General features: G+C 37.1%; 2 protein-coding genes across 29 annotated transcripts in view; one reads left to right on the top strand and one right to left on the bottom strand.

Annotated features, from left to right (window-relative positions):
• The window catches only part of ABI2 (abl interactor 2), a 123,031-nt gene extending 102,180 nt beyond the window's left edge, over positions 1-20,851 (top strand). For 9 of the 28 annotated variants that reach the window (XM_032594472.1, XM_030323839.1, XM_032594477.1 and 6 more), the window contains 3 exons: positions 3,077-3,163; positions 7,465-7,638; positions 16,312-18,258. In XM_032594472.1, coding sequence (XP_032450363.1) covers positions 3,077-3,163; positions 7,465-7,638; positions 16,312-16,487 — 437 coding nt within the window. In that variant the 3' untranslated portion in view covers positions 16,488-18,258. Of the gene's footprint in view, positions 1-3,076; positions 3,164-7,464; positions 7,639-16,311; positions 18,259-18,516 lie in introns of those variants that run through there. The other 19 variants (XM_032594475.1, XM_032594479.1, XM_030323843.1 and 16 more) reach the window with 6 other exon arrangements.
• Positions 1-24,435, bottom strand: part of RAPH1 (Ras association (RalGDS/AF-6) and pleckstrin homology domains 1) — a 117,154-nt gene that overhangs the window by 28,881 nt on the left and 63,838 nt on the right. The gene's annotated exons all lie outside the window — the stretch shown is intronic.

A 24,435-nucleotide genomic window follows, 5' to 3' on the forward strand; every position in this document is an offset into this window, starting at 1 on the left:
GAACCCTCTTGCACTGTTGGTGGGAATGCAAACTGGTGCAGCCGCTCTGGAAAACAGTGTGGAGGTTCCTCAAAAAGTTAAAAATAGATCTACCCTATGACCCAGCAGTAGCACTGCTAGGAATTTACCTAAGGGATACAGGAGTGCTGATGCATAGGGGCACTTGTACCCCAATGTTTACAGCAGCACTCTCAACAATAGCCAAATGATGGAAAGAGCCTAAATGTCCATCAGCTGATGAATGGACAAAGAAATTGTGGTTTGTATGTACAATGGAATGCTACTTGGCAATGAGAAAGGGTGAAATATGGCCTTTTGTAGCAACGTGGATGGAACTGGAGAGTGTTATGCTAAGTGAAATAAGTCATACAGAGAAAGACAGATACCATATGTTTTCACTCTTATGTGGATCCTGAGAAACTTAACAGAAGACCATGGGGGAGGGGAGGGAAAAAAAAAAGGTTAGAGAATGAGGGAGCCAAAACATAAGAGACTCTTAAAAACTAAGAACAAATTGAGGGTTGATGGGGGGGTGGGAGGGTGATGAGTATTGAGTAGGGCACCTGTTGGGATGAGCACTGGGTGTTGTATGGAAACCAATTTGACAATAAATTTCATATTAAAAAAAAAGAGTTCTGGTCAGATGAATTCTTAATTTGGTCCAGAAAGAAAATGCTGTGGTATCTGAATTAATTTAGACCATCACCTAAAAAGTTTTCCCTGGGGTGGGGGGTAGCATTTGGGGTGGCCTTTGTAAACTCCATTTGGAACTGAATTTTTTTTTTTTTTTTAACATGGACGGGCTTTGAAAAAAATCTAACTTGTTTTGCTGTAAAGTAATTCTGTTTTAGAAAGATTTGGCATTGGTGTTTACCTGGGGTGCTGTCAGTGGACTTCTTAAAACCAATATGGTTTCAGATTTTCACTTTCAGAACTAGCAAAAAAATAAATACGCATCTTAAAAAATAATAAACTCTACTTACAAAAGCAGTGTTCGGAGTTAAACACCTAATCATTCTTGTTTAGTACCAGAAGTTCATTTTTTTTTTTTTTCAATTTGGATGAGAAACAATATCTGAAGTGGGAAATTTCCTGCTTTTCTGTTCTAGGAGAGGTTGGGACTGGTGCTAACAGAAGAGGAACATTTCATCTTATTTGATATGAACATATACCTGATTTCTGTTTTTCTAGAAGTGCCAGTTGCTGCCTGCCGTTCTTTCTCTTTTATCAGCTTTGTCTCTGCTATTTCTATGTTCATTATGTCATCTTCTCCTAAGTTTGGAAACATAGGGTATTGTGACCATATCAAATTGTTCCAAGTCTTTGCAAGTGGGAGACATACAACTTAAGGGTTTACTATCAAGAAGTATGACTTAAGGGAAAAACCTAATCAACAGGTGTCTTTTATAAAAAGAAAAGGTACCCATTTCTAGGGTTATTCTGCTCTGTCCCTTATATCTAGATATTCTTCAGGATTAATAACTTAGCTCTTGTCTGCATTATATATGTTCCTTAGTTACCCAGAAGTACCAAGTGGCACTTTTTTCACACTAAGTTCTCTCCTTTTCTTTTGTTTATGCAGCCTTGATTTTTTTTTTTTTTTTTTTTTGTGCCAGGTCCTGCATTAGGTTCTCTACGTGCATTAGTTTTTTGATTTTTTTAATCTTTGCAATCATTCTGTAAAGTAAACCACTCTCTTTCATTACATTTATGGATTAGGCTCAGAGAAGTTTTTACTTGGTGTTCCAACAACAAGGAAATGGTAAATCAGATATTTGACGTTGAATGACTTTAAAGTCCAGTCTCTTTCCACTAAGCAATCTTTCACCTAAGGTACTTCTCTATTTCATATCCAAACACTTTACTTTTCCAGGTTTGTATGTTCTCCCTGGGCCATTTTACGCTAATCATATAGAAACATGTCCAGTCCTGTGAACTGGTCATGCTGTTTTATACCTCTAAGCCTTTGCCCGTCACTTGGTTTTCAGCTTCCTTTGATTCTCATTCTTGTCTGTGTATTGAACTCCTTTTTCTTCTAGTGCCTGTTCAGAGGTAATTTCTACGTGGCCTTCCTTACCACTACCCCATCCTGTACCCCCACCACCGTCACACTGCACCATCACTACTGCTGCCTCTCGCATAAACATTGTTGGGTTAAGGTTATTATTTTGTTTTATATTCCCAATTACAATGTGATCTCTTTGAGGGTAGTGACTCTTATTCATCTTCTTAGTTGTATTGGTCTTAACTGTAATTTGGAGTTAATAAAGGTGTTCTCTTTTTATAAAAAGATGTATACCATACTTAATACCCCTTCTGAAGGAAACTATAACTGTAGAATTAATCTTGGGCAATTGTTGGGCATGTATCTGGTTTATTTATATACGTTAAACGTTTGTTGAATGCTGACTAGTGCTAGGCGCTGTACCAGTGTTTGAGATAGAAGAGAAGACACCTTGGGTGGAGAGAATGATTTGAATGAGGCCAGTGTTTTTTTTTTTGTATGAGTTGGGATTATGAAAAATTATAATGACTCAGACCTGTTAGAATGGTTTTGATACTCGTCTCCTAGCAAAGTGCTTACTGCTTACTAGAAAGTCAGTAAATATTTGTTTAGTTAATGAATGAAGAACTACTTACTTTGTTAATGAAGCAATGAAAAGTATAAATTTAGGATGTTGGGATGTGATGTTTTTTTTCTTGTATTGATGAACATTAAACTTGTAACCTTTAAAATCCTGAAAAACAAATTATTCATGATAATCTGAAGATATTCTTTCTTTGAGAAGACATGTTAGCGATATGACCAGATCAGTTTGCCATTACATGTTAGAGTAGATCTGTATATAATAAATGCTTCCTGTTGCAAGTTTTGAAACATTCTTAAAACTCCCCCTAATACTTTGTATTTTTTGTGTTAATGTATTATCCCTTAAAAGAGGATCTTTAAGATAGCTTATAAAATATTTGTACATAGTGGTTTCCCTCCTTATATGTTTGTTTTATTGTATTATCCTTTCCTTTTAATGTAACTTGCCCTTACCCCTTATCCTCCACACCTTTTTTGTTTTTGCAGTATCTCTTGCTCCTCCTCCTCCCTCCATCCTACAGGTAACTCCTCAGTTACCTTTAATGGGATTTGTGGCCCGAGTCCAAGAAAATAGTAAGTTTATGTCTTCTTTATGCTGTAGATCAGATTATAGGCATAAAATGTCATTTATATATGATTGGCTGAATAGTCATTCATATCGCTAATACTTCAAATATTTGAATATTATGAACAAGTCACTGTGTGAGCAGCTAGTGTGAATGATAAAATAAGATGAAGTTCTCTACTTTCAGGTAACTTAAATCTGGTAGTGAAGATAATACAAAAGTAAAATAAAGCACATATAAGAACAAAAACCATTTCTAACCAAGGAGATGCTCTTTAGTCATCAGATATCACATCTTTTTCTCTGAGTTGCTCAAGCAAGTAGTAGCCTAGTTTTCTGTCACTGGAGTTGTAGGGTGTTATGGCCGGCTTGAGAATCTTCCCCAGTCTTGGGATTCTAGGTGTAAAAATGGCCATGCCATGGTAGGTCTCAGGGAAGCAAAATTATCAGTCTGTCTCCCAGGAGACCTCATAGATTGGCAGTGAATTTACACTGGCCTGTGGTCTCGTGTTGAGCAATGCAGGATCAAATAACTAATATTATTGACACATTCAGTCTTCTCCTAGGGAAGCATTAAGGAAGCTCAGGAGACTGATGTCTACAAAGCAGGAGGCCTATATCAATATTCAGTGAGGAATTGCTGGTAAAGAGACCAATGAACATAGTCTGTATGATAGGTGAATTCTCTTTTTGTCAGCAGTCTACACAAGGAGCCCACATCACAATTGTAAGGTTGCATGATGGGCATGGAATCTGAATGAGAGGCATTACATTAATGAAAGTTTTAATGCCATCAGTATGAAGGAGCCCAGTGTATGCATCTCATAACAGGGATGGTCTCACCAGTGGGGTAGAAATACTGGCACTCTGTTGCTTAGGACTCCTACTTCTTTGGAAATGGGCATTGCCAATTCTAGAATGTAAGCTCTTACGAGAGCAGGAATTTTTGGTTGTTCTGTTGGCTGGCCGTTTCCCCAGCACTTAGAGAAGCATCTGACACAGTCCTGGTATTTTTTATTTTTGTTTTTGTTTTTTTGTGCTTCTAACTAAATGCCCCCTTTTTATGAACACATTTCTTTGTTGTATTTTAACTGGCTATAATCCAGTCTTACTTGCCTGAGGGCTCAGTATCTCTTTCAGGTGCCTTTGCACCTCTGTTTGCTAGCTTCTGAAAATAGTCTGTTTAACTTCTGTTTATTGGAAGGTAAACCATGAGCAGCTCCAATGTTTATCATAGTGTGATTGGTTTTTGGAATAGTCTTTTCTTTCTTTCAATAGTAATATACATTTCTCACCTAAAAATGTATAAAAATAAGAAAACTTTGTATATGAGGTGAGCTGTGGCTGATTTTACAGACATAGCAGGACTTCTACATTCAAATGAATGTTGTTTTTTTCAAAACATTCACCTTGGAAAGATACATACCTGTCTTTGGAATTATCTTCATAGTTTTCAGGTATATTATTTTGAAAATACTCTGTGGTTAGCAGATACTTACTTAGTCTGTAATAAGATTGATGTTTGGAAACAGTCTGGAATTATTTGGAACCAGGTATCCTGGGCTAATTAGTGCAGCTATGATTCTATTATTCTTCTTAAAATCCTTCTATGGCACCCCATTACTCTTTGGATAGAATTCAAACTGTTGAAGGCCCTTCCTGCTTAATCCTCTTCAGCTTCCTCATGCCTCTTCCTGCTGAACTTTGGCTAGTTCTTTGAAGAGCTCCTACTTTATCTTTTTTTTTTTTTCTCCCCTTTACATCCGACATGAAATATCCACCCTCACTCCATCCTACCCTCTGGCCATTAACTCTTACTTATCCTTCAGATTCAGGAAGCCTTTCCTGACCCACGTAAGAGTTTTGGTCTATTCCTCTGTTTTCCATAATGACTTAAAGCACTTACCACACTTGATTATATAAGTGATAATTTGGTTGTCTGTGTCTCTATGACTTAAGCCTACTGCTCTATCCTAGTGCTGAGCATAGTAACTAGCCATAGTAAGCTTTCAGTTCATCTTTGTTGAATGAGTAATGAACCATGACTTCAAAGTTATCAAATTGATCTCTTCCCATAGTGTTTCTTTTAAGATCATAGGCATTGAAGTTCAAATTCTTGCTTTCCACTTATTTAGTATAGTCGTACTTAATCTTGGAAAGCCAGTTTCCACATCCATAAAATGAGGCTTAAAAACACCACCTCCCAAGGTAAAGATTAAATGAAATAAAGTGCTAGCTGAGTAATTAGAACATTTTAAGTAAAAAATGGTAGCTTATGTTACTCTCATTAACTCTGAGACATTATAAGAAAAGGTAAAAAACGAGCAATGGCAGAATCTTTGAGTAATTTTGTAGTGTAATTTCTCAAGGTGATTGTTTTGAAAGACAGTATTCCTTTGGATCTTTGTTTTGTGTAATTGTTTAAAGTCAGTTTCTTTACCTTGTAAATGCAAATAGGTTATGTTGTTTATATTGTTGATTCTTACCCCAACCATATGCAATTTCTCATAAAATATATGCTAAATCATATTTCTATATTTTTTGTTTATTTAAAAAACCCATTAGTACTAAAAGAATTTTTTTTTTTTTGTTTCTAGAGAGAGAGAGTGTGAGTGAGGGAGAGGGTCAGAGGGACACACAGAGAGAATCTTAAGCATGTTCCATGCTCAGCTTGGAGCTTGATGCAGGGCTCGATCTCACAACCCTGGGATCATGACCTGAGCTGAAATCAACAGTTGGACATTCAACCAACTCAGCCACCCTGGCGCCCCCCTAAAGAATTACTTTTTTCTTTTTTTTAAACTCTAAGGATTTTTTTTTTTAAATTTTTTTTTTCAACGTTTATTTATTTTTGGGACAGAGAGAGACAGAGCATGAACGGGGGAGGGGCAGAGAGAGAGGGAGACACAGAATCGGAAACAGGCTCCAGGCTCTGAGCCATCAGCCCAGAGCCCGACGCGGGGCTCGAACTCACGGGACGGGAGATCGTGACCTGGCTGAAGTCGGACGCTTAACCCACTGCGCCACCCAGGCGCCCCAAAACTCTAAGGATTTTTAAAGTTTATTCCTGAGAGAGAGTGTGCAAGTGCAGGAGGGGCAGAGAGAAAGGAGAGAGAATCCCAAGCAGGCTCTGCACCATCAGTGTGGAGCCCAACATGGGGCTTAAATTCATGAACTGTGAGATGACTTGAGTCATAATCAAGAGTAGAACCCTTAACTGACTGAGCTGCTCAGGCACCCCCAAGAATTACTTTTAATGAGGAAAGTTTTGAAGTGCATAAAGCAGATAGGTTGGGAGGTAGAGTGGCAGCAGGTGAAAGAATATTGGAATAGGACAGAATATGATAATGATATTATCATTATCCTGTGGCTAATGATGTGGCTTATCCTCACCAGACATCAGCAGTCTTCTCAAATCCCTTTGATTGAATCAGTAGGCTTATATGAAAGATAGAAAATAAACAAGATTGCTTAGAGGATTTCACAGAAACAGTACTAATACCTCATAATAAAAATTAATACATAAAATCGCGTAGCTGATAAATGCAGCTTTACTCAGTTTTTGCTGAGCTGTGCTTATTTATGTACCAAGTATTTTGAAAGCTTTGAGTTCCCAGAGTTTGGAGATAATCTTTTAGATGTTATTATATGCCGATACCTGAGCAGTGGAAGCAGATCTCTACAAGGAGAGATTTTTAAATCACTCTTGGGTATTTAGCTTAAAGAAATTCTGGATCCTATATTAGTCTGAATTGTTAAAATTCTTTCTATATATAAAAAATAGCAAACACAAGCATCTTCATGGGTGAAGTTATCCAGTCTTGTGATTTCCATCCCACTAAATTTGGTAAAATGCTATTAAAAAATTGAGAGGAATGTAGATAACAATATTTGATTATTCACTGGTGCATTCTAATTTATTATAAATTAAATATGGTTATAAATGTCCAAATTAGTAATATTTCTGATAACCACCACTCATTGAATATAATGTAAAGCCAAACTATATTGTATTTCTTTCTTTCTATGAAAAAGAGGTTGATGTATTAGTATAAATAGGTTCCAGGAGGCTCTAATAATAATTGTTTTAGCTAAACTTTAACACCCATCAGCCCTGACCCAGAGAGAGGAGAAAGTCGTGCTTGGAGATTTGAAACATTATAGTTGGTGGAGAGCCTTCCCTTACTCATTTTTTGAAAGAGCATTATTTTCAAATCTAGATTTATATACCATGTACGTAGAAGCTTGGATAGGAAATATTGAACTTCACATAACATGTAGTTTTGTTATCAGCCTGATACGTTCTTAGTTTCAGATACACCACCTCCACCACCACCTGTGGAAGAACCAGTCTTTGATGAATCCCCCCCTCCACCTCCTCCTCCAGAAGATTATGAAGAGGAAGAAGCAGCTGTGGTCGAGTATAGTGATCCTTATGCTGAAGAAGACCCACCGTGGGCTCCAAGGTCTTACTTGGAAAAGGGTAAGTTTTAGAGGGATATCTAGAGGGATGGGAAGAAACCTCTACATAGAAATGGAATTTACTGGTACTGAAGAGAATCTTACTTTCTACTGATAGGTAAAGTTTTGCTTGTAATAATCTGTGCAACGTTCTTATTAATTTAGTTTACAAGGCTCATGATTTTTGAAAGCCACACTAGTAAAATTCTGTGACTATTTGATTTTATATTGTTTATTTATTGTTCTTACTGAACATGCTTTTTTATGAGTGGTTTCTTCAGTAAGACAAAAATTTTAAAAATAGGGCTTTAGTGGAATGCCTCAGGAAGAGGATAGTTTTTCTAAATTATTCGTTATTCCTACCCCCATGCTTTGAAGCACTCTTTTGTGGTATCTTCTATCAGATATTTTAGTTTAATCATCTCCATATGAAACTTTCTTCCAAACAATAATGATTTCTTAGTTTCTTTGCAAAGTAGTATTTGGCATTTCTTTTAGTAAAAAGTTCCTCTAAACATATTAGGTAATAGTGACATGACACTTCTGGGACACAGACTTCCAAATCTCACCAAGACTTATTAGCTCAGAAAAAATGTGTGCTATCTTGAAATTTTCTGTTAAGGAAATCAAAGCTACTGACTCACTGGTTTTAAAAACTGACCACATTAGAATCACCTGGGGAGCTGACATTAACAAATAATGGACTTCCAATTTGGCCAAGATAAAGCAACAGTAATCAGATTTACCTACCCTCCTAAAACAAGAATGAATCCAGAAAAAAAAAAAGACAAAAAATAATGATTTTCAGACATTGGATAATAGGCAGTGGTAGACTATGAGAAGGAACTCAAACAAGGTAAACCTTTGATTGTCCTAGCTTGCTTTACTTGGGGAAGTTTCTGGGTCATAGTGCAAGGAGGTGGAACCCATACAGAACCTGGAGATCTCACTGCATAGACAAGATAGAGATCAGAGTCTTAGGAGGCCACAGAGAAAAAGTAGTTACACAAAGACAGAGGACAGAGCCCCGGAGATCTGCAGAAGGGTCCCCTTAAGATTTTGGGATTGAATATTGATCTGTGCATGTGTGTGAAGAAACTACCCGAGATTGGAGAAAGAACAACCAAAAGAAGTATGCAAAAAAATCATTCAAAATAACAAGCTTGGGAACAGTTCATGCTCCTGAACCAGCCAGAATAGACCATGTAATACACAAGGCATAGAGAAGAGGCCTCAAAACTCTGTCCTCTCGGTGATGGGTCCAAATTAGCCCTAGACTAAAGGTTGCTGTGGATTGCCCCAATAAATGCTTGAATGCAGACCTTGAAAGCAATCCAACTGACTTCAGGTAACTTAATTGATCTCCAGAACAAAATCCAACATTGTTCAAAAAAGCAAAAAAATCCAGTGCACCAAAAAGTAAGATTCACAGTGTCAGCATCCAATCAAAAATTACAAAATATATAAAAAAAAAAAAAGGGGGGGGGGCGGGAAAATGTAAGTCGTAACTAAAAAGTCAGTCAATAGAAACAAACCTAAAATGACTGAGCTGGAGGAATTAACAAAGGATGTTATATAGCTATTACAAAAAATATTACAAATGCTACATATGTCCAAGAAAGTAAAAGAAAACAAAAACATGAGATAGAAGTAGAATATCTTTACAAAAAAAGAGAAACCCATATGGAATTTCTTAGAGATGAAAAATCACAGTATCTGAGGTACTTCAGAAGAAAAAAATCAGCAACTTTGATGATATGACAATAGAAACTATCCAAAATGAGACATGGAGAAAAACCAAAAACAGAGCAACAGATATGTGGGACAGTATGAAATAATCTTCATTTGCAGATATGATCTTATGTGTAGAAAATCCCCAAGGCAATCTACAAAAAAAGCTGGTATAACTAAAAGGCAAGCTTATTAGCAAGATTATAGGCTACAAAGTCAATGTGAAAAGTTAATTGGATTTTTATATACTAGCAACACATACTTGGAGATTGAGATTTACAAAACTGTACCTTTTGTAGTAACATCAAAAATATGAAATACTTAAGGATAACTTTAATAAAATATATGTAAGACCTATATAATGAAAACTATAAAACATGAAAAGAAATTAAGGGCCTTAAATAAATTGAGAGATACATTATGTTCTTTGATCATTATTGTTTAAAGACTGGCTTTCCCCAAATTGAGCTGCAAATTTAATGCAATTCCAATAAAAATTCCACCAGCCATTCTTATGGAAATTGACAAGGGGATTCTGATAGTTACATAGAAATGCAAGAGATCTAGTAGAATCAAAACTGTTGTTTTTTTTTTAAGACTAATGTTGGAAGATTTAAACTAAGGCTATAGTATTCAGGACAGTGTGGTGCTGATGTTAAGTATAGAAATATAAATCAATAGAATATAGATCCACATATATTGTTTGACAAAGGTGCCAAGGTAATTCAGTGGAAAAGGATAGTGTTTTCAACAAATATGCTCTAACAGTTGAATATCCATCACCTGTGGAGCTTACAGTAACAAATAGCAGACTTCCACTGCTGGCCAAGGTAGAGCAACAGTAATCAGATTTGCCCTACCTAAAAGTTAGGAATAAATCCAGGAAAAATTTTATGTATGGTAAAGTAAAGGTACAAAGGTAATGTTCATGTACTTTCTACCCTTACTTTACACAAAAATTCACTTGAAATGTATTATAGACCTAATGTAAAACCTAAACTATACAACTTCTGGAGAAAAATACAGGAGAAAATCTTTGTGTCCTGGGATTAGGAAAAAAAAAATGTATAGAGTGTATAAAAACATGAAGCTTAAAAGAAAAAATTGACAGACTGAATTTCATTAAACTTTTCTTCTTCAAAGACACTGTAAAGAAAATGACAAGGCAAGCGTAGATTAGGAAGAATTTTCGTTAAATTACTCAGTTAGGAGGCAGACAACTTGAGAAAAAAAAATTTGAACACACTTGACCAGTTAGGTCCATGAATTGCAAATAAGCACATGAGAAGATGCTTAACATTATTAGTCACTAGGGAAATGCAAATTAAAGCTACAGTGAACCAAACTAAATACCGCTACACACCCTCTACAATGGCTGCAGTTAGAAACACTGGCAATACCAAGTGTTGGAGAAAGTGTGGTGAAACTGTAGCTCTTAAGCACTGCTAGTAAGAGTGCAGCATGTTTCAGCTACTTTGAGAGACAGTTGGCAGTTTATGAAGTTAGACATACACCTGCAAGCTGGTCTTTCAGTTCCTTCCTATTTACTTAAGAGGAGTGAAGATCTATGTTCACACAAAGACTTGAACTCAGATGTTCATAACTGCTTTATTCGTAATAGCTAAAACCTAGAAACAACCCATATATCTTTCAACTAGTGAATGGATAAACTACTTGTGAGATATCCATCCATTCAGTGGAATACTGTTCAGCAATGAAAAGAAACAGACTTACTGATACAAGCAACAACATGGATGGATTTCACACAATTATACTAATGAGAGAATCTAGACACTAAAGACTCATACTTCATGATTCCATTTAAATGAAATCTGGATCAGTAGTTTCCATGGTGAGGAAAATTACATAGGAGCAAAAGGAAACCTTGGGGTGATGGGCATGTTCTATATGATTGTGGTGGTGGTTATATATTTGTCATATATACAAGTGCATATATTTGGCAAAACTTATTTGTTGTATTTTGTGTCTCAATTAAACCTTAATAAAGCTGTTTTTAAGAAAAACAAATGAGCCCAAGGCACTACACTAGGGTGTGGCTTTGGGCATTGACATTTTACAAACTCCCTACCTAATTTTAACACTGTCCTAGTTAAGGGATGACAGTTTTCAGCTCTGAAGAACCAGCTCAGTTATTCCTTGAGAACGGCCAATGAAAGATTTTGCTTTCTAAAAATGTACTCCTCGGTGAATGTGTAAAACTCTGGAGAAATTTTAAGAGAGGAAAATTAGTTGTTTTCAGTCCAAGTAACCCTTTAAAATTTAAAAGAATATGCCTGAATTGTTCCCAAAGATATTTTTCAAAGTTTGATTTAGCTGATAATTTCAGATCTTTTAAAACATGAAAATCAATTAAGCTCTTTCTTACTCTTTCTGGCAAAACAAAAATAACCAACCATGCTTAGCTTGTGGTTGCTTTTTTTGTTTGAGTGTGCATCAATGTTAAGGCTACTGTCTAATGACTCATTTTGTTGTCTTAGACCTTAGGGCCTGGTTCTCAACCCTGCCAGCATTTTAGAGTCATCTAGGCAGCATTTAATATGTCTGCACCTCCAGACCTATGAAATCAGAATCCATGGGCACAGAACCCAGGCATCAGAATTTTTTAGAGTTCTTCCAGGGTCGAGAACCACTGTCATAGGAGGTGGTTTATCTTAACCCTTGATTACTGCCCTTACCTGCCAAATGGAGATAATGTGTATATGTAAGTATCTTGATCTAACTTGGGTAAAGAACAGATGTTTTCTTTATTTTTTTTTAAGGTTTATTTGTTTTTAGAGAGAGAGCATGTGCATGTGTGCAAGCAGGGGATGGGCAGAGAGAAGGAGAGAGAATCCCAGGCAGGCTTCCCCCCTCTCAGCACAGAGCTCAAAACGGGGCTCAATCCCACGACCCTCAGGAAATCATGACCTGAGCTGAAATCAAGAGTCAAACTTTGACTGAGGCACCCAGATGCCCTAAGAACAGATATTTTCATGTATTTATTATGTGCCTGACATAATGCAAAACTTATTACATTAGTAAGGCAGTTAATCTCCCCATTTTGCAAACTAGGAAATTGAGGTTCAAAAATTATTTATATAACAGAAAATGTTAGTGTTTCAGAAAAGACAGTATATCATAATAGCTATAAATGATAATAAAAGAAGCTAACATTTATATAGATAATGGTTACTTATAAACATTTTGTATGTGCATTGTTTCATTTAATATGACAATATTACATTGTTTTGAGGTGTTAGCACTATTGTAATTCCCATTATACATTTGAGTAAAAAGAAGCTTAGGAAAGTTAAGTATGTTCTGTAAATTTGTAAGTGCTAGAGCTGGGATTTGAACTAGGTGGTATAAACCTAGAGCCCTCATTCATTCATTCATTCATTGATTTTAGAGAGAGAGAGAGTGGGGGAGAAGGGCAGAAGGAAAATCTTAAGCAGGCTCCATGCTGAGCATGACCTCAGCCAAAATCAAAGAGTCAGAAATCAGGAGTGCCTAGGTAGCTTAGTTGGTTGAGCATCTGGCTCTTGATTTTGGCGTAGGTCATGATCTCACAGTTTTGTGAGTTCAAGCCCCACGTCGGGCTCTGCACTGACAGTGTGGAACCTGCTTTGGATTCTCCCTCTCTCTCTGCCCCTCCCCTGCTCACACTTTCTAAATAAATGAACTTAAAAAAAAAAATAAAAGAGTTTGACACCCAACCGACTGAGCCACCAGGTGCTCCGAGAGCCTACATTCTTAACCACTGTCCTTAGCTTGATCTCAAACCTGGGATTGAGTTTTAGCTATACTATTTAATAGTGTTAAATTCTTCCTGGCAAACTTCAACCTGTTTGTCAGTGTCCTATTTTCTATTCCTTCCTTCTAACAAGCCATCTGTTCTTGTGTTCTTGTAACTTCTTGTTAGAAGTATAAACAGTGTATGGTAATTTATCAGATAATATTTCTGGCCTCACAAGACTATGACAGTCCCTTGTCTTGTTCATCTTTGTATCTCTAGAAATTAGCACGGATGCTCCATTAACAATTGTGAAAAAGTGAATAGTGCCATTAATTCTATCTGGGGATTCCAGAAGGCTGCTCAGAGAACATGGCTTTGTGGTGTGTCTCAGGCAAAGAAGAAAGATAGAAAGGGCCATCCAGGCAGAGGGAATCCTCTTGAGTGAAAGGGCAAGGTGGTTTGGGATATGGTGAGTAGTGTCACATGCAACATGGGTGGGTGGCACGGAGAGGGTGGGGTAGGAGTGTAGGAAGAGAAGTACGTTGTAATTAGCGGTGGGAAGCCTTGAAATACCACCAGCCTGAGGTGTTTGCATTTTTTTTCTTTTAAAAAAATGTAATGGTGGAGGGAAATTGTGTAAGATTTTTAAGCAGATTAATAACTTCCCATGAAAGTTATATTTTAACTTTTTTTGAAAAAAAGATAATCTGAGATAAGAAAACCAGGAATTTATACCTCCCTAAGCAACAGATTAGGGCGAGGCAGTGGTGCTGAAAATCTTGTTTACATAAATAAGTAGATGCAAATGGAAGTATTTTTATGTGGCACTGTCACTCATTTTTTAAACTCCTTCAGAGTTTATGTACCAAAAATCAAATAATGTTCTGTCTTTAAAAATTATGTTTGTGATCATGTGTCAGCTGATAACTCCAGTATAGTATTTTTTAAATTTTGTTAAAAGCAAAGGAAGGGGAACAACTTGCAAGCAGGTTGGGTTAATCAGTGGAGTAATTCCTTTTTAATACCACACCAGATTCTTGAATTGTCCTTTTGGTACCCAGAGCTGTTTTGTACTTTAAGGTGGTCCACAACTGTACTTCTGTGAAGTAGGAGAAAGATAAATAGGAAATGAGAATTTTTATGACTGATGTCTGGTTGAAGGTATCATTTCTAGCAGATCAGATTTAGGAAGCAGTTTTTTTTTAAATTCTAGTATAGTTGACATACAGTATTATATTAGCTTTAGGTGTAAGGAAGCAGTATGCTTTGAGAATCTAGAAAGTGTCTCTATAAAATTATCTGTGACTCATACTGTTTAGAAAATCTTCAGGTACAGGGGCGCCTGGGTGGCTCAGTCGGTTAAGCGTCCGACTTCAGCTCAGGTCACGATCTCGCGGTCCGTGAGTTCGAGCCCCGTGTCGGGCTCTGGGCTGATCGCTCAGAGCCTGAAGCCTGCTGCCGATTCTGTGTCTCCCTCTCTCGCTGCCCCTCCCCCGTTCACGCTCTGTCTCTCTCTGTCCCAAAAATAAATAAACGTTAAAAAAAAAAAAATTTAGAAAATCTTCAGGTACAGCCAGCGATATGTGTGTTTGTGTGTGTGTGTGTTTAATGTTTATTTTTGAAGGAAAGAGGGACAGAGCACGAGCAAGGGAGGGGCAGAGAGAGAGAGGAAGACACAGAATCCAAAATGGGCTCCAGGCTCTGAACTGTCAGCGCAGAGCCTGACACGGGGCTCAAACTCACAAACCACGAGATCATGACCTGAGCTGAAGTTGGTTGCTTCACTGACTGAACCACCCAGGCACCCCAGTGATATGTGTATTTTTAAAGACTGCTGCCCTAAGTAGGGCAGTGACTGTCATGATGGAGAAAAGTATTTGGATTTGAGAGACATAGGAGGTAGAATTAACAGGACTTGGGGGATATTCTCCTGCTAATTACTTGCAGTGGGTTTGCATTTCCAGAAGCATCAAGAATGTTATCAACTCAAAAAAAACACAAAAAAACAAAAACAAAAAACTAACAAAACCTAGGTTGACGAAGTACTAAGTACTCTACATATCTTACATTCTCTTACATTTAGTTAAACTTCTGTTGCATTTGTGTTTAGGTGTTTGGTTATATTTTGAGAAATCCACACTATAAACTCTTCCTAGACTGGGGCGCCTGGGTGACTCAGGCATGAGTCCGAGCAGTCCCTCTCTTTCTGCCCCTCCCTCTCTTTCTGCCCCTCCCCGCTTGCCATTCTCTCTCTCTCAAAAAAATAAACTTAAAAAAAAAAAATTAGGTTCCTCTTAGAGTCCTCCAAAGTATTTTCTGGCATCTGTAATAGATTACTATAATGGCAAATATTCAGAGATTAAGAAAGCCATTTAAATTTTACTAAAGCAGCCCAGAAACAAAAATTAACTAGGGTAAGTTGCATTACATCCTAAGTCCCTGTTGTAGTTTTGTTTTTGTATGTGAAGATTAAGGTTGTATGAAAAACTAATAGTCAGTATATACTTATCAGAATGATGGCCAGATGGAGACTGGAGTTCTGAGTGGTATAATGAAGATGCAGAGGATCTTTTTATAAAAAAGATAAATCTTTACATGGAGTTGAGCAAGTTACAGGGTATCCCAATTTAACTCTAACTTACTGAATTTCCTACAAGTTATATGTGTGAACAATGGGAATCTACTATATATATTCTTTCAAAACACATGCTGCCTTATGCCAATATAAGTTCTAGGGAGTTTGAGAAAGGAGAAGTAAATCTGCTATTCCCTTATTCTCTCTCAATTTCTCACTTGCCTTTTATGGTGCATCTCACTGCACTAGTATAATTCTCATGTTTAAAGATTTACACAATATGGTGCTTCAATACAAGCTCAACTGAAGTAGCAGCCATCTTTCCCGATTCTGGGATTGTGCATCTTTCTTCAATGAGGTATTTGTCCATAGGCTCTTGAAGGTAAGTTTGACTAAATGTGATTTTTTTTTCTTTTTTCTTTCTTTCTTTTTCTTTTCTTTTTTTTTTGCCATTTATGCTGTTTTGAACCTAACCTCTCCAAGATGGGATTCCACTGTATATAAACTGGGTATTAGGAAACAAATTTTTTAGTCTGTGTTTAGAAAGTTACTGTTTGAAGTGCTGCAGAAGTTGGGAAAGGATGGATATTATTCATTTATTTGTCTTTCTAGGAATATTATTCTTTTCACATCCTATTTTTTTTTCCCTCTAGTTGTGGCAATTTATGATTATACAAAAGACAAGGAAGATGAGCTGTCCTTTCAGGAAGGAGCCATTATTTATGTCATCAAGAAGAATGATGATGGTTGGTATGAGGGAGTTATGAATGGAGTGACTGGGCTCTTTCCCGGGAATTATGTTGAGTCTATCATGCATTATTCTGAGTAAAGCTCAGCAGGGCTATGCTTCCCTGAATAGTCAGGTCTTCCCAGATTATCAAAAGGCCCTGGGGCTTCCCCTCCAGTGAAATGAAGGAAAGATACAAATGACACAAACTACTTATGTTTTTTTGGTTTATTCCCCAGTATTAAAAAAGCAAGCTGAATCTGAACAAATGGGTCTTTCTGCCATTATTTGTACTATGCTGACCTGTTTGGATTAAAATAAAGTGACCATTTCTAAATATATCAGAGGTATAATAGCATAACTCTGTAAAACAAATCAGGTTAAGACTGATTCAGAAAAAATCTGGGATTTTTCTCAGGAATACTGTACACCCTTGGGATTTCTCCTGCAGAATCTGTGGCATTGGATGCTCTTCAGTGCCTGTGCTAAAGGGTCAGCCTTGTGGTCTCGCGCCGTACCCGCACCCCACACTTTCTTCCACTTGTATGAGGAGAAGTGAACTAGTATTTAAATACCATACTTAACCATTTTTATAATTGTTTCGATGACTTATTTCCTCTTAACACTGTAAATTCTGCATTCTCTCAGCACTTTGAGTGCACCAGATGAGTTAACGCTGCTGACTTGCATCCCTTCATGTTTTTCAGTTTGTAGATTGAGGATGATGAAATGAGTCCCCAAACATTCTGAGGGTGGTTAACAATCGCTGGCTTGATTTTAATGTGCTGCTGCTGCATGAGACTGCATTGCCACTAATGGCTTGTGTACCCAGATGTGTGAAGTGTGGTAGCCCGGATCGTATACTGAAGTAGGCGCGTGAAGCTAGATGTGAGGTCCTGAGGTTCTGAAGAGATTGAACTGTAGAAACGTTCTGCTCAATAGGCATCCTAAACCCTTGCCTTAGGCATTCTTTCCAGGAGTAGAATCTTGGAGGTCAGACCAGTTATTTCTTTACTTCTTTCACTATTTAGAAAAAATTCTTTTTTGGAAAATAGCAGCTACTTTCAAGTCTCTTAACAGTTACTGGGAACAAAAGTCTTGCTACCGTCCTCTCTGTTGTTAATGGCCAGTGTTAGCTGCTGCTGAGTAGTTTACTCAATTCTAGGAAAGGGAAATACTCTCCCAGTTTTGTGTGACTGGCTTTAGTAGCTTCTGTTGGTGAGAATTTGAACCTTGTACCTCAGACGAAGAATCGTGGGATAAGAGGTGTAAGGCCAAATACTTATCTAATTACATTGCTAAAAATTAACGTAATGTTGAGAGAAACAATAACAAGTATTTCTGTCTGTACAAATTATAGCTTCAAATGCATTGGAGTTTGTAAGGCAGGTGGATTTACTCATCTTCTTTAATCAGTATAAAAAATAGTGGAAACGTCCAGGAGGGCTTGCTGCTCAGCAGGTGGAAGCTGCGGCGATTACCCAGCTCACAGACCCAACAGTGCTGTGGGTCTGTCCCAGTCCCAGGGACTTGGCCAGAAGAGCCTTTTGCCAGGTCATTTTCTGGTGCTGGGTGAAAGGGGAGAGGCAATAGCTGCATTTACTTCAAGTGAAGGCCTTTAACAGGATAGTAGAGGTCGAGAAATTTGAAAAATGAACAAGTGCGCACTAGTGTGTGAGGGAATTCGGTGTAAGCAAAAGTTAATATTCTGCTTACAAATCTGAGCACAGAACTTCATCCCCATTTAACTGAGACCCAGATATAGAGTTCCCTTATCAAGACTTTTCGTTTTAAAGTTGTAGGGGTTTTCCTCCCACACACTGCAGGTTAGCTGTTTGCTTTTAGATTTCTTCAACACTTTGGTGTTCATTAACTTGCCTCTGCTCCATGCTTTTGTTAGGTCATCTTGACATTCTTTACTCCCTGTTTTCCTTCAAAGTAATGGCCCTGAAGTGTCGTCTGAGCCTTCGGGTTCATTATGGACCTGGATAGATTAAACTTTTCTTAGTGTTGGTGTATAACTAGGAAACCTGTTTTGAAATTAGATGTTCCAGTTTTTACTTAAATAGCTTTGTGCTGAGAAAGCTTAGTGGATTTTTAAGGCAAGGAGGTATTTTGAAATCCAGTATAGTTCTCACAGCTCACACCTACAGAAGCAGAGAAGATAATTGTGCAAAACAGTTGGTGGTAGTCCGCTTGCCTGTTGGACCCCTTCTGGATTGTGGGGGTGCAGAAGACACTGATGAAGTCCTTCATACTGAAGACCTGCAGCAGAGGGGGATCCATGGGTCAGCTTTTTCTTTATTATTTAGTACTAATCTGTGTGATTGTTTTAAAAAAAACCTGTTGGATTTTCGGCATATTTTAAATTTTTGTACAGTTTTGAATTCTCTATATTGTCTTGGAAGGATGCTATGTAATGATGATAGGCCAGGCCTACACTAATTGGAGACTTTTAATGTATGTAATATTTCATAGATTGCATGCTATTAATAGTCTGTGAAGGTAGTATTTCTTGATTTATCGTAAGTTTCCCCCATTTACTTTTTATAAACTACAAGATGGTAGTAGGAATTCCAAATGAATACAGAAATCTTACAGGATACATAATATTGTGGCAAAGATGATCCAAGTCTAAAATCTGACTAGTAAGCAACCATTCTGACAGGATAGAGGGAATCTAATGGGAGAGGGGATTTTTTTCCTCCTCAAGTGCTTCTTTTTTTTTCCATTTAAAAAAAAAAAAGTGACTTAAGCACCCCACCCCCCGCCCGTTGCTTTTGGTACTACTATTTAAAAGGCCATGGGGAAATTAATGAAAATACACTTTCTTGTTGACCTTCTGACCAGGGCAATAAATTTAAAAACCAAAATCTAGCCCCGAGAGACTCAGCCTGTATTGGGAGTAAATATGAGTCTTTTGAGATGTCTTGATCAGTATTTTCCATTCTTTTGGCTAGTTGCCTTCTATCTCCCTCAGGGGCACCTGCTGTTCCCATCTTAGGGTTGGCAAGGGCCTGCTACTTTTGCTGTATTCCTAAAAGTCACTAGGTGGGACATTCTTATCCCTCCCTTTCTTTCCCCCTCCTGCTGCTGTTTATTACCCAGCTAGAGAGAAGGTTTTGTGCATCTTTACAGTGATGTCTGTGATGCAGGTGTGCTCCTTAGCTGTCTTATGTTGATTACTGATGATTACTTAAAAGATTTTTCTGCTGGAGAGGCATCAAAATGATGGTAGTTTGCTTTTATCCTTTTGTGTTCATTTTCTTTTAGCAGGTACCTTTCTGCATTAAGAACTGTTCCTTTATTTTTATTACCTTTTCTCCTTGGTGGAGAGAGCATGACATGTTCTGAAGGCCACCTTGCCCTCTGAAAAGGGTTTGATGGAGGAATTGGCAGGTGACTGCCAAGTCTTCAAAAAGAAGGGATCTGAATCACTTCCCATCTGTTCACTTCTGAACGTCTTTGGCCAGGAACTCCTGACTGGTGTGAAGGTGATGATTTCCCTCACATGATTTACTTAGGATCATAGAATTTTAGAGCTAGAGGATAAAAAATTTTAGTTCATTTTCCATTTTAACTGAGGAGGTTAGACGTTTCGTTTCAGATAACAGCTAGTTAACAGTGGTAGAGTTCCTGACTCAACGCCTGGTACTCTTTCTACAACTGTCTTAATTGAATGTGCTATGTTTCTTTAAAAACTGAGTTCTACTTGATGTCTTCAGGAAGATACTTGAAAAGATATGCTGTTTCGATAAATACCATCAGTATTCAAATTGTTTAAAGGAGTGTACTAAGTGCAACCTTAATTAGTGAAAATAATCATTTTAACCCTCTACTACACTCAGTACTATGTAGCAAAAATAGGTTGTATTATTTCAACACTGGCAGGAGCACAGCAAAAAGCCTTATTGAGAGAGCCTTATAAGACAGTTCTTAAATGGAGGCATTGTGCTCATAACCTGAAGTTTACTTTATGCTGATCTTTGTTCCTATTTCTTAAGAATTTCATAATTCTTAAAATTGACAATAGGGCCTAGCTATGTATAAATGATCCTTGCTAAATATCTTGAGGTTTTTTGTAAAAAACACAAAAAGCTTATTTTCACATTAAAATGGTAATGTCTTTTGCAACTTCAGAATTCTATGGAAAAGCAGTTTTTCATACTTTGTGTCCATGCATCTTTCTTCTTAAAATGGTTTACAAAAAAGAATGTAAACACTTGTGATCTGGCCAGTTGTATTTTTAAGCTCCTGCAGAGAGGGTTGGTGTTCTGAGTTGAGTAGAAATCATGCAGGAAAACTTGAGGGAGCAGTCTGTTGCCAGTAATGTTTTTTGTGTGTGCCATTAAGCCACCTCCAGATGAGTGGGGGAACATTGACTTCTTAATTTCAAAAATTGTATTTGAAATTGTTGCTGTGTACTAAGAACTTGACCTAAATAAAATTCTACAAAGTAAGTCCAAGTGTCTTGTGAATGTATTTATGCAAGTAACCAAAGAGGTTAAGTACTAAGGTGAGTAAGCTGAAGTGTATCCTTCCGTGTTGCTCTAAATTGTTTTCTGATCACTTGCCCCCAAATACAATTCTATTAATATAAAAAAGAGGAGGTTTTTTTTTCTTTGCCTTGTTTGGCAAACACACAGTGTACATACCTTGACATGGCGACATGGCAGGCCAACACATAATGGTGATAGCAAGGCTTTAAAATAAAAAAGGTTGTACTTTAAGAAGAAAAATCTTAAAATTTATTATCACTACTTAATTGCTAATGTATTCAGTAGCCAAAGCTTTCTCATCTGTCAGTAAAAACTAAAGGTTAACGAATTGAATGTATTTAATTTGTTCTTACCGCACAGCCTATTTATGGGTACCACCAACATGAACAGCGAAACCAAGTTCTTAATGATGTCAATCCACAAACAGTCAAGTCCCCATGTTTAAATGAAATCTATGTATTCTTTTTATTAAGAATTGGGTAAGCTGACATAATGAAAACACATAACTGAAAACAAATTTACACTGACTGTATGACTACTGTCCTAAGCCATTACAATATTTCACCGACAGTAACTGGTAGGAGTAATTTGGAAAATAACTTAATCCAGCAGAACAAAAAAAAACATCGTCAGTAGTACTGAATATATCTCTCTCATATATATATATATATATATATATATATCTCTATATATATCTATATATAGGTTTGCACAATCAGGGAGCAAGGCACATAATGAAATGAGAGCGTACATTTAAGCAGAAGAAAATAGCAACAAAGCTGAAAGAAAAATTGTAACTTCACCTTTACCGAGCTGTGCATAATCATAATGGTTTGAATAATGTCCTCTTATCAGGTACTTTATAATGCAGTTCTTTTTGCCGCCTTTTTCATGCTTTAAAAAACTATATTCCTACACTGTATCTATTTATTTATAACAAAGCTCCCACAGCCTGGATGTCAGTGTAAGCCTTGACTCCATTTTTTAAAGAAATGGGAAAACGAGCAATCCCAGTTAAATATAATGTGCAATTTTCCTTTGAAACAGTAAACAATGATTTTTACAATATTTAGCACAAGCTAATGATACCGTAATTGTACATTTCTATAAAAGGAGTTCACTAGTGGCTAATGATAAAATTAAGCAAAATCATTTGAAACATTCCAGTTAATGCTTATTTTCGAGGAGGGATTATTTACAAGTAGAGAAAAAATATATAGGAAGTAGGAATCATGAAAAGTGGCAGTTTTTGGTATTAGGTTACAATAAATCTAACAAACAATGGACAGTTCCCAAAATGCAAAGACTTTAAGTGCTGCAAGCATGTTCTGCCTAAGAAGAGGTTGAGGCTTCAACAATGATGAGCTTGGTATTAATAGCCATCCGTGATCAATGTGGTCACTTCTGAACTTAGCTACCTTTTAATACGCAGTACTTGCCATCACCCTGACTCGACTTACTTCTCTAAATGTCTTTGGTAGAAAGTGGCCACTCTTCAGCTAGATGAAGCCATCTCTTGTGAGACAGACATTTTTTCTATTTCTGCACAAACTACAAATACTCATCTTCCTTCTCTTTCATTAGCACCTCAAAGTTTGCTTGTTGGATTTTTTTTTTAAATGCTATTCCTCCAAAAGAGTTCAAGGCACTGGGGATTATAGCAGATAGTGTCTTCTCTTCAACAAACAAAGAGCAAATGAATTGGAGATGTTTTCCCTTATGTGTTTCTCAAGTATATTCTTTTTATTTAGCAAATTTACTCTACAGCTATATTTCAGGTTTCTTTTACATACAGACCTTCTGAGGGCACAATAAGAACAGAGCACTTGTTTAGTTGGAGAGACAGCCTGGTAAAGGTATAGAGATGTTCTTCTACTGAATGTTTAAAGGAAAATAAATCTTAAAAAATTGTGGGATATTGTATTGCATCAAATCTCAACTTGTGAGTGATCACATATTCCTACAGGGTTCGGGATAACCCACTTTATATAAATAAGTGATGTCAATAAAACAAGACTCGAAGTGCCAAAAGATACTTGCAACCTGAAAGGGAGTTTTAGGACTAGACATCCTCTCATCAAGTGTGTAAGTCCAAATTATACCTACTTTACTTAAAGCAAGTAATTACCCCTGTAATCATACAGGGCCATAGAGGTTTAATTGGTCTAAACTTGAATAAAATGTGAGACATTCTATCAGTTGTAATTTATTAGCTCTGAAGGTATATGAAAAAGCTTGTTAACATAAAACTAGGGAAAAAAGGTGACAAAGGGTTCTGTTGGTGGCTTGATAGTCAAATAAAACCAATCCATACCATTACCTGACACTTTTTTTCCAGGCTATTTTATAACCTTACATCCCTGACACAAGGTGATAAACAGCTGTATTCCCCCAGAACAGCAGCTTCTCAAACTCTAACTGGATGCACAGCTCCTATTAAATCTTGATCTCAGAGTTGTCACTCCACTGGAATTACTTATTCACGACCTCCCAATTTTGTTTAAACTTTGTTGATAAACTCGGCATTGTTTTTAGTGGCAAGTAAACTTACACAGAGAGAGGACTTCCAGGAAAGTTCACAGCCCTTAGCAGAGTATGCCATTGGTGGGCGGGAGCACCTTGATTTTAGAGGACTGTAAAACACCATCACATCTACATTACTTTGAAATTTTCTCATGAAAATCATTTTCCTGTAATGTTGAAACGTCATCTTTCTCATCTTAAAAAGTCCCCAAAATTAAAAACAAATTTACAGTTAAATGAGTACGTATGAAAACCTTAAGAATACTTAAGAAAAAATTACAGCAGCTAAAGAAATAATGTATTTGAGTAGTAAAAGCCCAGCTGAATAAAACTGCAATACAGAATAGTCTAGCATTTGTATTATTACCTAGAACCTAGTGTAAGTTGTTTTATCAACAGAATAGGCTCTGCTGCCTTTCCAAGTTGGTGCCAAAACTTTAAGCCCAGGGTGGTCTAATTCTGAAATTATCTGTGGTAGAAGTTAAGGGGGTCACTAATTAACTGAGTCACTGGCTGAAATAGGCACCTGTTTGCACTGCCCTCAGCAGCACGATGAGCTCATCCATGCTGTTCATTTTTCAGCACAGCCAAGTCTCAGCTGTCCAGATTTTCTTCTCTGACCAGATGCAGCTATGTGGGGTTGGAAGAGCTGCTGAGCAGAAGGCAGTGGAAGAAGGCACAGTATTAGTGTCCTTTGGCAGCAGGTGTTCTCCACGAACACACCAGAGAAAAGTTACAAGAACAGAGTAGTGTCAAAAAACCAAAACAAAAAAGCCCACAGAACTACATCCCAACAAAAATCCAAATTTAAAAACACTCCACTAGGGAGTAAAACACTAGAAGTATAATCTAACTTTTTTTTTTTAATTTTTTTTATTCAGCGTTTCACAAAAAACAAATGGGAAAGTTGATTAATAGCCTTCTCTGTCTTTGGAGATAGGTAAAAGAAAACAGCCTATTGTAGACTAGCCATTGGATTGGGGTAAGAATGAGAGTTCTTCCTCTGGTCCTGCTCTCTTCTCCGTGCC

Source organism: Lynx canadensis, chromosome C1, assembly GCF_007474595.2.
Source record: "Lynx canadensis isolate LIC74 chromosome C1, mLynCan4.pri.v2, whole genome shotgun sequence".
NCBI lineage: Eukaryota > Metazoa > Chordata > Mammalia > Carnivora > Felidae > Lynx > Lynx canadensis.